This window comes from Podarcis erhardii, assembly GCF_964252035.2.
Source record: "Podarcis erhardii genome assembly, chromosome: 16".
Classification (NCBI taxonomy): Eukaryota; Metazoa; Chordata; class Lepidosauria; order Squamata; family Lacertidae; genus Podarcis; species Podarcis erhardii.
This window is the reverse complement of record NC_138514.1, coordinates 31,397,802-31,410,064: the sequence shown is the minus strand read 5'-3', so window position 1 is coordinate 31,410,064 and position 12,263 is coordinate 31,397,802. Positions and strand designations below refer to the sequence as shown.

The 12,263-nt window shown below is 44.6% G+C and overlaps 2 protein-coding genes across 7 annotated transcripts in view; one reads left to right on the top strand and one right to left on the bottom strand.

Moving 5' to 3' along the window:
- NF1 (neurofibromin 1) overlaps positions 1-8,715 on the bottom strand; it is a gene marked incomplete at its 3' end in the record, with an annotated part of 165,357 nt that extends 156,642 nt beyond the window's left edge. For 3 of the 6 annotated variants that reach the window (XM_081843430.1, XM_081843432.1, XM_081843431.1), the window contains exons 1-2: positions 8,413-8,707; positions 645-788 (exon numbers count right to left, since the gene is read on the bottom strand). In XM_081843430.1, the coding sequence (XP_081699556.1) occupies positions 645-788; positions 8,413-8,472 (204 nt within the window). In that variant the 5' untranslated portion in view covers positions 8,473-8,707. Of the gene's footprint in view, positions 1-644; positions 789-8,412 lie in introns of all 6 variants that reach the window. The other 3 variants (XM_081843433.1, XM_081843434.1, XM_081843435.1) reach the window with 2 other exon arrangements.
- Positions 1-12,263, top strand: part of EVI2A (ecotropic viral integration site 2A) — a 166,724-nt gene that overhangs the window by 106,934 nt on the left and 47,527 nt on the right. The gene's annotated exons all lie outside the window — the stretch shown is intronic.

Below are 12,263 nucleotides of genomic sequence, written 5' to 3'. Positions count from 1 at the left end.
TCACTAAACCCCTTAATGTGTGCCACAGCTTGCCCCTTCACATAGACAATAGCAAACAATGGCCGTGCTTGGCTTTTTACCCTGTCCCAAAAGCCACTGCAATCTGCAATTGAATCAGGATGTCTCTAATTAACCACAATTTCCTGTTTTGTCCATACTGGAAACTATGGTCACCAGTTTCAGAATTACCTAAAATAATCAATTTCAGACCATGGTCTAAAAACCTGGTTTGTTCCAATGTAATGGGAATGCATGGCTAGTTAGAGACTTCCTGCTTTAACCACAGCTCATGCAAAGAGTTCCCATGTCTGTGCAGATCTTGGCTTCATAAGCTGCAATTGTCCAAACTGGGCCAATATCATTTGTCCTGGTTACACATAAAATAGGACTTATCTAGTTTGATCTTGTTTTAAAGAAGCTTGTTATTTCGAACGAGGGAGGGGAGCATTTTTAATCAAAAGCACTGCATATAGGAAATCAATATATCAGTGTGTTTACCAAGTACCAACGGAACCACTGGCATCCAATATCCACTGGTAACTGGGCAAGCAAACACACATATTCCCTTCCCAACCTAAGGTTCCTTCATCGCATGCTTTCCCCGCCTACAAGCAGCCTATTAAGGGCAAGAGGATAGCACTTACCATATTGTTAACATTTTTTAATATATTGGTGAGGCCACTGATGACCAAGGAAAACTTGTACTTTGAAATATTGATGAGACATTCCTTGTTATGTTCCGTGCTGACTTTGGTGTGGGTATTCTGTTGACTAGCTTTGATTGGTAGCTGCAGGTGAGGAGGAGAAAGAAAAACAGTAAGCATTCACTTAGAAGAAAACTTCCAGAGCTCCAGTGTGTTACACTGAAGGCTTTTTCCATTAACTTTTCTTGCAAGAGCTCTTTGGGTATGCCAAAAACCAACATGGTGACAGTTTCCAGCTCTTCCCCACCACCCCCATTTAAACAAGCATGGGAAGTGTATGCGAATGTTCATGTTCAGATACAACACTAAAACATGAACGAGCCTAAATTTCTCCTGGGCTTGCATGCTCTCTCTCTTTCCTTTCCTCCTACCACAGTAGCAGGAGGAGATGCTTAGAAGCGTTTACTTTTGCTTTAACTAAAAGATCCAAATTTGCCCTCTTGAGAGGATGAGAGGGAACAAATCAGAGGGGAGGTCAGGCTCATTCACATGTAGTGCTAAATCACAATTTAATGTTGCATCTGAACAAAGCCACTGAATTTTCCCGTCTTAAAATATTTACAAGTATTCAATGAGCAGTTCTCCAGTAAAAAAATTTGACTGTAGCATTTAAAGTACATGGACAGTGCAATCCTATGCATTTCTACTAAGCCATCCTGAGTTCAATGGGACGTACACCAAATTAAGTGTGTATAACAGGTGTGGAGGAGTTTTGGCCCTCCAGATGTTGCTGAGCTCCATCTCCTATCAGCCTCAGCAAGCATGGTCCATGCCCAGGCATGATGAGAGTTGTAGTTCAGCAACATCTCGATGGTCAAAGGTTCCCCACACTGACAGTATAAGATTGCAGTCTAAGGCTGTGTACATTCTATACCTTTAAAGCACATTTGAAGCAGTTTCCCCTCAAAGAATTATGGGCACTGTAGTTTGTTAAGAGTTGCTGGGAATCGTAACTGTGTGAGGGCAAACTACAATGCCCAGAACTCTTGGGGGGGGAACGTTGCTTTAAAAGTTTAGTGTGTATGCATGCAGCCTAAGTGTGCTTTACTGTTCAATTACTTCTAGTTATTAGAAAGAACTTCTGACATATTTATACAGCATGTACAATTAAAGCATGGCCTTCTAAAATAAGTTGTGTTTACCACCAAGAACCTTAATTTTAACCTGCCATAGCAAAAGCTTTGTGAATGGGAGCTTCTGTGAATGGGACAAGCCCCAGCCATGTGAGATTGTCCACAACAGGATAGCACATATGTTCAACTTTCTCAGACCCAAGGTGCACCCTGAACCCCACCCACCCTGAAAAAAACGAACTGCGCTCTTCCTTCCTTCCTTTCATCATCCATGCCTATCTTTCTCTTCCCCTCCACCCTGAGAACAATTTGAAAGAACATGAAACAGTTCTTCTGGGGAAGCTAATCAGATTTGATCCTGACAGTTGCCTGGGTGGGAGACCACCTGGGAACCATAGCTAAGCTGCTCTGAGTTCACCACAGGAACTCGTTTTAGTAATTTATGCTATAAACTCGTTGAATAAAGCAATTCATTTTCTCCCCGTTTCCTGCCTACTTATGACTGGGGGAGGGGGGAGGAGACCAAAGAAAACGAAAATGGTGGCAAGTGCTGATGTGACCCACCTTGCTAGGTTCCAAAGACCACAGCCAATACAAACAGGTCTGAGTCCAAGACGGAGCTGGAAAGAAACAGCTGGGAGCCTTAAAATGCACTCCCCGTTATTTCTTAGCAAATGGGGCTTGCCTTCACCACCAGTTTGGAACTGGCTTGTTTCCAACCAGCAAGCATAGTTCGCATTAACCACAGTTTGTTGGATCAGGTAACATTATAAACAAAAATGGAAGCGAAAGCCTCTGAGCTCCTCCTCATGGTTGCGCCAGAGGAGATGTGGGGGTGGAGGAGCGCATGAGCCCAAGGCTTGCTGTGGATCACTTCTGTCATGCTATACCATGGTCCAAATGCAGCTGCTGCGGCCTGAGATATCCCATACAGGAACTGGCTATTGTCAGATGTACTTCATCATTGAACTTAGAATCAAAGAGTAACTTTGGGTTGCATTTCACTACCTGTCTTTTGTAACCTACTGCAGAGGTATTGGGCAAAATGTGTTTCCACCAACGTTTAGCTTCTCTCTGAATTGTATCAGTTAAAACTCAAAAGTTCGGAAGTCCCAGCAGCAGCACAGATAAGACTTGAAATGACTCCACAAATCCAAGATATTAATCCTGCTCCGTGAACACTAGACACTTTGTTTTAAGCTGCATCCATAAATTCTTCAAAAGGTCACAGACCAATCATTTCCCTCATGCGTCATTTACCAGTCAGTTGGTCTCAATTGTTGAACAAAACCTTGCAGAAAACCCCACTTTGAGGAAGTTTTACTTTTGATCAAAGCCAACAGCTTTTTGATGGAAGCAGCACACAACAGACACAAAGTGCACTTGGGGGGGGGAGTATTTCACACAAAGTGGGGATGGTTAATCGGCAAAAACGTACTGAAATTGTTTTAGTTTGCTGTCTGTTAAAACCTCTGAACACTGGAGACCTCCAGCTGAATCACTGTGAGGAACCACTTCCTTTATCAGCATCTACTATTATCACCAGCTGCAAACTTAGTAGTGCACTGGATAAGTTTCAGCCACTCTTAATGTACTCCTCTGCTAGAATTTAACTCCCACAGCTGCTATTCCCTGACACATGAGCATACATGTGGGACTGAAATATATGGAGTTGCAGCCTAATTTCTGTCTACTAGTCCACTTTCTCTATGAAGCCAGACAGACAGATCAGAATAAAAATGCTTCTCACCAGATTGCTAAATCTCGGTCAGAGTAGATCCCAAGGTTTGAGACCCATGAAAATTAGTTCACCTGTATACATTACGTAACTTTATGCCGTGTTTATTCTGACTTTTCTTGAGGAAACTTGTCACCAAGAAATGCTTATCTACTTACTTTTTTAAACGAAGGGGGACATTTCTACAACTCTTCCTAGAAAGGGGGGAGTGTACACCCAAAATGTTAAAGAACTTCCAAAGAACCTGAAATTTATCTAGCCCCACAACACAATGGTTACTAAAATAGTCCCAAAGAATGCTTCTGTATATCTCTTTAAAATGGAAGGGAGCAAAGAAGCGTAACCCACCCCCCAATACTCAGGCCACAGGCCAGCTTAAAGCTAAAATTTGGTGAGCGCTTAGTCCCAGTTACACTGATTAGACAATTCTGAATATTGGATATTTGCATACCTAACTGGGAAAACACAAGAGCATAAACTAAAGTTTACCTCGCAAGAAGAGCAAGTGTGTAAGCCACATATGAGATGGAATGCCAGAATCTGAAAATTCCATTACCTCTTCACCAGATTCAGATTTTTTTTTTTTTTTTTTTTGGAAAGCAGAGAGGTAGATCCCAGGAAACATAATCTAAACTTGCATAATGCACACTTCATTTTAGAGTATATATGACAATGGTTTGTTTATGTGTGTGTTTTTAAAAAGCTGCAACTCAAAACTACTTCCCAGATGAGCAACCACTAAGCAGCTATGAAGGCACAATCAAAGACTGTTGTCAATTTCTGCCTGTTTATCAGTACTGTACCTCCCTCTCCTATATGATCACGTTTGTCAGGAACACAACAGGGCCTTTACAGCAGTGACCCCTCACCTTTTCAACTCCCTCTCCCTGGAGATATGTTTATGAGGGGCTCCCTCCTCTGAAGATTTCTTTTTTAACCCACCTTTGGTTAGGGTTCCAGTGCAATTTAAAACTTGCTTTTATGTTTTTTAATATAATTTCTATTTTGTCCTTCATCCGAGGATCACAGGGCACCTTATAATATAAATACACACCTAACAAAAACAATGCATTTCACAATAATCTGGTGGTGCAGTCTAGCTAGAAACATGACATATGCCAATGAAAAAGGAAAAAAGCCTCCTAATTTTATAGCCCACAGCAATAGCTCAGAAAGTCCCATTTAAAAAGCAACTGAATTTACTTCCAAGAAAGCAATGTAGGATGAAGTGCAAGATCCTACTAGGACAGTAATTTCCAGCAACTTCTCTTTGCAAGGGAAATCACATCTTTTGTAGATCACTTTGAGAGCTTTGGCTGAAGAGTAGCTAGTTAATGCCTTAAATAAATAAAATACTTTGGGGGGGAATTTACTAGCATGAGAAATTAGCTCATCATTAGAAAGTGTCATTCTTCCAAAGTAGGAAATAACTCCCTCAATATCTCTTTTTTTAAAGATAGCATAGCAGCTAGAGGAAAGTGTTTGAACATTTTAAGTCCATAACTCCTATTGTGTTAGCCAGCTAAATTCTACAAGGAAAATGACAAATCTTATGGTGTTTCACACAAGCAGTATGCCCCATTTTCCATACATTACTGCCCCCTTTCACATGGAACAAGGATGAAGTCTGCCATATTAATACCCATCTAGCTGAATGGAAGCAAGTGAAAAGTCATGCATGATGGGGCAAAATTATGGGGCCAGAACTGGCACTGACTGATTGTTGTATCCTTAGGGCTGTAGGGGGCAGCTTAAGGAAAATGCTGATATTGTGTGCAGAAACTGTGAAAAATGTGAACTTTGTGTTAGAGATTCATTAGGAAAGGAAGTTAAAATAAAACTGCCAATATTGTAATGCCACAATGCAAATCTATGGTGTGATGTGTATAGCTCTGGTTGTTTTCCACTGCTCAAAAAGAACACAGCAGAGCTGGAGAAGGTTCACTAAATTATAGAACAGCTCTCCTATGAGGAAAGACAACAACGTTTGGGCCTTTGACTTAGTAAAAAAGGGAGTAAGTAACAACAACATGATAGAGGTGCATAAAATTATGTACTGTGGGGACAAAGTGGACATAAAGGTTTTCTTTCTCTCTCAAAATACTAGATGCTGAATAATGGAAAATTCAAGACAGATCAAGGGAAAGATGTCTTCAGGCAGTGGACAGTTAACCTATGGAATTCAATGCCACAAGATGAAGTGATGGCCTCCAACTAAAACTGCTTCAAAAGATTAGACAGATTCATGGAAGATAAGACTATCAATGGCTATTAGTCACAATGTGCTGCCTAGGATTAGAAGCAGTATGCCTCTGAATACCAGTTGCTGAGAATTTTGAGTAGGGGGAGACCTACCGTGCTCATGATTGCTTAGGGATTTCTAAGGGGCACCTGTTTGGCCAACAGGATAGTCGACTAGATGGGTCTTTGGCCTGATCCAGTTAGTGTATCCCCTTATTTCCCTTCTACCAAGTTCAACTCACAAGCAGCAAGTCCCAATTTGTTCCAAAACTTCAACTGATGTGAGTGGTACACCCACTCACAGTAGTATCCCCTATTCCCATGCTGCATAACTGGGCCTTCACTGGGCCCAGAAGACCTCTTCAATGATCAACAGTATGTCCACCTGGTCTTTCAATCCTGCTGCAAACCTTCTGTGCCCCATTTTCCATACATAAGCACCCCCTTTCACATGGAACAAGAATGAAGTCTGACTACATCTATTACTGCATCCTTCATTCCACAGGGCTCCCAGTTCCCACATCCAGCAAGTGAAGAGTTCCAATGAGCCAAGCTGCTTCCCCTCCTTTTTCCCTCAAAGACCTCAACTTTTACAAATCCCAGAATCATACCTTCCCAAAACCCAAAGCTTGAGCCCAATTTCTTCTACATTTTTTCTCTTGAAAGAACCCTAGAAGGGGCAGTTCCTCAACTATCCACTGACAAGCTATCCCACACTGCAATATCACAACAGGTTCCCCACATCTGCAGCTATGTGGGGCACACAGTTTTCCAGCGCTATATTTTTTCAGTGGAAAATGTTCCATTTTGTAAGTTCATTAGGAACATCAAATTGATGCCAACTGCAAATGCAATACTGTACTAGGCAAACTTAGCATTATCAATGCATTTAGCTTTCTTTACTATATACAGGTAAAATAAAAATGTTCAACTGGCTAACCCTTTGACACTGAAAGTTTCCTACTGCAAATTATCCTATGCAAATCACCATTTTTTTGGAAAAATATCTGGATAAACCACATCTTTCTTCCTTTAAGAGGAAAATGCTGGACCGCATCCAGCTACTTCTTTATTCCATTCAAGGAAGACCCGTTTTCCAGTTCTCTCTTGACTTAAACACACACATCCAGCCCTCACAGAGTAGAAGTCAATTGGTACAGTTGCCAGCATCCAGCTCAATTGATTAGAGTGTGGTGCTATAATGTTGCAGATTTGATGTCCTTAAGGGACAGCTGCATCTTCCTGCATGGCGGGGGAAGGACTAGATGATCCTCAGCGTCCCTTCCAACTCTATCCCGTGCCATTTCCAAAGAAAAGGAATCCAGCACATCCTTAGAAAGGGCCAGTAAACTGCATCCCACAAGACTGACGAAAAGCACTCTGGTACCTTACAAACTGGCAGGTTTATTGTGACAGAAGCTTTCAAGGACCACAGCCCACTTTTGTCACATGCACAGCCACCTCTAGACCATGAAAGCTTCTGCCACAACAAATGTTTTAAGTATTTGAGGTGTCATAAGTTTATTTTATTGCAAACCTAGAGATAAAATGCAAAGGCAGAACAACAGCTTTTTCTCATCTCCCCTCAAAAGTCACACAGCCCGTTGGTACCACTGATAAAGTGACACCCAACTAGATCAGCTACTGCTCTTCAACTCACCTCCAGGATGCCCTACTACAGCTGTAACTCAAAAGAACAACAACACACAACTCCAGTGCTTCTTTGGCGGGGCAGAGGGGAAAGTGGGCTCACCCCACTAGAAATGAGCTTTAGCACATCCTCCGCACAACTCAAAGCAGGGTGTGGGTAGGGTTCCTAAATGGCCAACACCAACTCTCATCCCTCAAAGACCCCAAGACCACTGTAAGCAACAACCATATATACAATTCCAGTGCAAACTTCATGGGGGGGGGAGTGGAAAGATGGATCCATGCCCACCACAAATGTGCATGTTCCACACTCTTTATGTTCTTGTATAGAGAGAGAGGGGACTCTCCCCCCCCCCACCCTTTAATCAGTTTGGGTGTGGATTGCCTGGGAGATCTGCAAGGATGCTCTGCATCCATAAACAGACACACACCGACTAAAAGGAACTAGCACATCCCTAAAGAGTCCCCATCTCTGCTCCCTGAAGAAGACCAGAGAGAGTGAGGAAAACGCACACACGCTTTTCCCTTGCATGGCACCCCAATTCCTCAATCTTTTCCCCAGGAAGCTTTGCCTTCCCACCCAGCCACCCTCCCCCCCCCAAAAAAAAATCACGGCATCCTTTGAAAGGAGCAGAGGGAGTTACCTCGCAAAGGCATCCTCCCTAAGAGGTTGTGGGCTCTCCTTCCTTAGAGGTTTCTAAGCATCTGTCAAGGGATGCTTCAGTCGAGATTCCTGCATAGCAGCGGGTTGGACTAGAGGACCATGGGGGGGGGACCCCTTCCAACTGTATAATTCTAGGATCCGACGACGACACTTTCTGAGGGGAAAACGGGCCCCCTCAGAAAAGACACACACACACATATATATAAATTTGTATGCATTCGTCCCTGCTTGGAAAGCCCCCCCCCGAAAGGGCCTTCCAGCCCTTCCCCCAAAGGGCCCCCCACCCTATGCCGCCTCTTTCCCCCCCCCCCCCACATATCCTGCAGCCCACAGGGCCGTTACCTGCTCGTCGAAGCGGCTGACCACGGCCTGCACCCACTCCACCGGCTTGTGGGCCGCCATGTCCCGCCGCCCAGCCAGGCGGGGGAGGAGGAGGAGGAGGGTCTCGACGCCCCCGCCCCTTCTTCCCCCTCGGCTCGATCCGGCCGCCGCCGCCGCCGCGCTCTCAGCTCCCCTCCTCCTCCTCAGCCATCACAGCCTACGAGCCACCATGACACCACACCGGAAGCGGGGACCAGAGTCCGCCCCCAACGCCAGCCCCGGACGCCGGGAGAGAGAGGGAAGCGGGGGGGAGCGACAAGTGGGGCGGGGGTGGGGAGGGGGGGAGAGCGAGCGAGAGAGGAGGGAACCAAGGCAAAGCGCATGCGCGACGGGCGGAGGGAGCTCGGGCCGCGACGCCTGCGCACACGCGGTGGGTGGGTTGAGGGGGGAAAGAGCTCGGAAGCCAAAGGGCAGCGGCGCCCGCATGGGGAGAGGGTGGGAGAAAGCCGAGGCGGCGCAGGCGCGGCGGGAGGGGATAAGGGCGCATGCGCGCGGGAGGCGGGGAGGGGCGCGGGAAAGGCGAAGGGGTAGGGCGCAGGCGCGGCGCGGAAATGTGCGGCAGGGTTGGAGAAAACAGTGTGAAAGCCGACCAGCGGGCGAAGGGAAGCACTACTGCGCAGGCGCGGCGAAGAGGACAGGGTGGATTGGAAGAATAGCAGAGTTGGAAGGGGCTCCAAGGGTCATCTAGTCCAAGCCCCTGCAATGCAGGAATCTCAACATGCCATTTAGCTCTCTAGCTATTACTTTTGACGAGTCAGATGGACGTCATACAATGATGATGATGATGATGATGATGATAAACTTCCTAGTTTCTTGAGCTAGATTATTAGGACAAATGGGACTCTTCCCACCAATGTTGAGTCTGTTTACGGTTCTTACATTCCTTCGTGACTCTGAGACTTCTGCTACCAATTTTGTAATTATTATTTTTTTGCCAGTTTGTCCACTAGAGGTCACTCGCTTGACGCGAAAACATTTGGTGCGTTAAGGGGTGGAGCAGAGACAAGAGAAAACCAGAGCGTACTTTGCTTTTATTTATTCAGCAATTCTCTGTTCCCATATTTCTTCACTGTCATTGAGACTTTAAGCTGGAAAGTTCCCCCCACCGAGCTACAATTTGCAGAGCGGCTTACAACATGCAAAAATACATAACTGCAACACAACGAAAGAAGACTGAAACAGTAAATTAACCATTAAAAAATACAAAACCAAACAGAACAATTTCCACATAAATTGCAACAAAATAAAAGATACAAAAAACCAACAGCAGCAGCTCTCCCCTTTCTATATGCCTTTCCTTCTAGTTTGTCTTTTTTCCTGTTTTGTGAACATTAATAAATATAGCTTTTTTAAAAAAAAAAAGTTGGATGGAACGGATGTTGAGGAGAGCAGGTTCATGGCACAGAAGCTGTTCTTCGCATGCAACTCCTTGCCTTTCTGTACACAGCTCTCTGTTCAATAAAGCTTTCGTTGCAGGCCTAGCCTTTGCTCCTTCTGTCTTCATCATGACAATAGTGCTAGGATGCTCTGTGATACCATTGCATATCATTAAGGTGTGTCCCCACCCTGGATCCAATTCCCTTTGCAGGATCACATTGCTGGAGACACTGCTGTCTGACCACATTTTTTGTTCAGCGTTGAGCCCGATGAGGAGTTCTAGCTCACAACTTATCTTGGCTGACCCTAATGCAGGTCTTTTTACTGCTTATTCCAGCACTGATGTTAACAAAGACTCACTGCACAATCTGTTATCCCACACACCCCAATAAAGAGGAAAAATACCAGGATTAGAGAGAGGCGACTGTTGTGTGTCTGTTGTGTAAAACCCTGCAGATCAGAAGTAGTCACATGGGCCTAGCTAAAACTAATGACAGAGAGAGATGAACGCTTGTTGCCTCAAGCCCTTTTCACTGAAAAAACAACCAGGTCTGATGCTCTGTGAGTCTTGTGACCTTGTCATTGTATCATGAACTCTGGATATAGCCACCTCCTTATATGATGTCATGGCATCAGGGTAATGAGGGAGCTCCATTATTCTGATCTGTAACCTGAACATAGCAAAGACCAAACAACTGGGTGAACTTTCTGTTTTTACGCTACAGGAAGGAAATGAAACAGGCGAAAACTATGTCAAGCTGCAGGGCATCAGGCCAAAAGTCCTGTTTGTAAAGCGTGAGTCAAAGCCTGCGAGACTAGCAGAATATCCACGCCTGCCAACATATAAATCTCACATATTCCTCTGCTTTAAAAATAATAATAATAATAATAATTGCTGCACATGCATGTGCCCCTGATGTATGTTTTGCTCTAGAAGTCTTAGTTTGGTCAGAATTGAGTATACATTTGCAGAGTTAACGGTAAATACATTACAGTGGTACCTCAGGTTAAGTACTTAATTCATTCTGGAGGTCTGTTCTTAACATGAAACTGTTCTTAACCTGAAGCATCACTTTAGCTAATAGGGCCTCCTGCTGCCGCCGCGCTGCCGGAGCACAATTTCTGTTCTCATCCTGAAGCAAAGTTCTTAACCTGAGGTAATATTTCTGGGTTCGTGGAATCTGTAACCTGAAGCGTATGTAACCTGAAGCGTATGTAACCCGAGGTACCACTGTACTTCTGGTAAATGAGCCACCATAACTGCTAGAAGGCTGTGAAAATTTGTGTCCCAGGCTTTTCAGACTCATCTAACTAATGTACTATCTGAAACCAAAGGGGCACATTGGTTTCCAGATGTGAAATATATTAGCATTATTTTCAGCTCTCCTACCCTGCGACATAGGCCTGAAGTTCCCCACCTTTGGCTTATGTTCTGTACAGGCTTCTCCTGTTGCCCCAGTTCTGTCCTTGCAACAGCCCTGTGAGGTAGGTTAGACTGAGTGATGGTGGCACACCCTAGGTCACCCAGTGAGCTTTAAGACTGAAGGAGAACTTGAAACCTGCTCTTGCTAGTCGCAACACAGTTGGCTAATCCTCATAGATCCATTGCATTAGTTTCTTCACTTTCTTTACATGGGAACACAGAGCGTTGGCAAGAGATTGGTCAAAACCTGAGTTCAAGTCTAAAACAACACCAGATGTTCCTAACAGCTGCCTTGACAAATCCGCTTTGGCCTTGTTTGAGCCTCATTTTTCCAGTTTATATGTACTGCAGAAGGTGCTCTTGGAACACTGAGCAGACCTGAGAGTCTTCTTCCAACCACACCTGTCTGCATAAGTTTGTGCTGAATGTACTTTAGGATCCAGAGGCATTCCAGTGGAAGGAGTGGTTGATTCTCTGCCAGGATGTGCTTCTGCCTCCAGGCAGGTCTGCTTTGTACTGAGAGGAGAGAGCAGGCATGACAACTGTCATGGGATCCTCCTTTGCAATGCATTAAGCACAGGGAGTGGCAGAAAAGAAAATGGGCTGCTTTTCCTGAAATTCGTGAATCTAGGTTACCATGTGACAGGCCCCGTGGAAAGGGTGTACAAAGTTTGCTTTATGGCATCACATGCTTTAAGAGACCTAATTCCTCAAATTATTAGACTTTAAGTTTTTCTCTCCCTTGCTGTAATTGACCTCTCACTAAGCTGCAACGCCCAGCACCCTTTACAAACTATAATTCCCAGGACTCTTTGGAAGTGGGGATGTGCTTTAGATATAGCCTTAAAGTGCTATTGTGCCACATCAGTGGTCATGAAGAATCCTGGGAACTGTGGTTTAAGGTGCTGACCTCACAGAGCTACAGTTCCCAACACCCTTAACAAACTACAGTTCCCAGGGTTTTGCATCACTATTGAAGTAGTGTAACAGCACTTTAAAGACTTTCAGACTT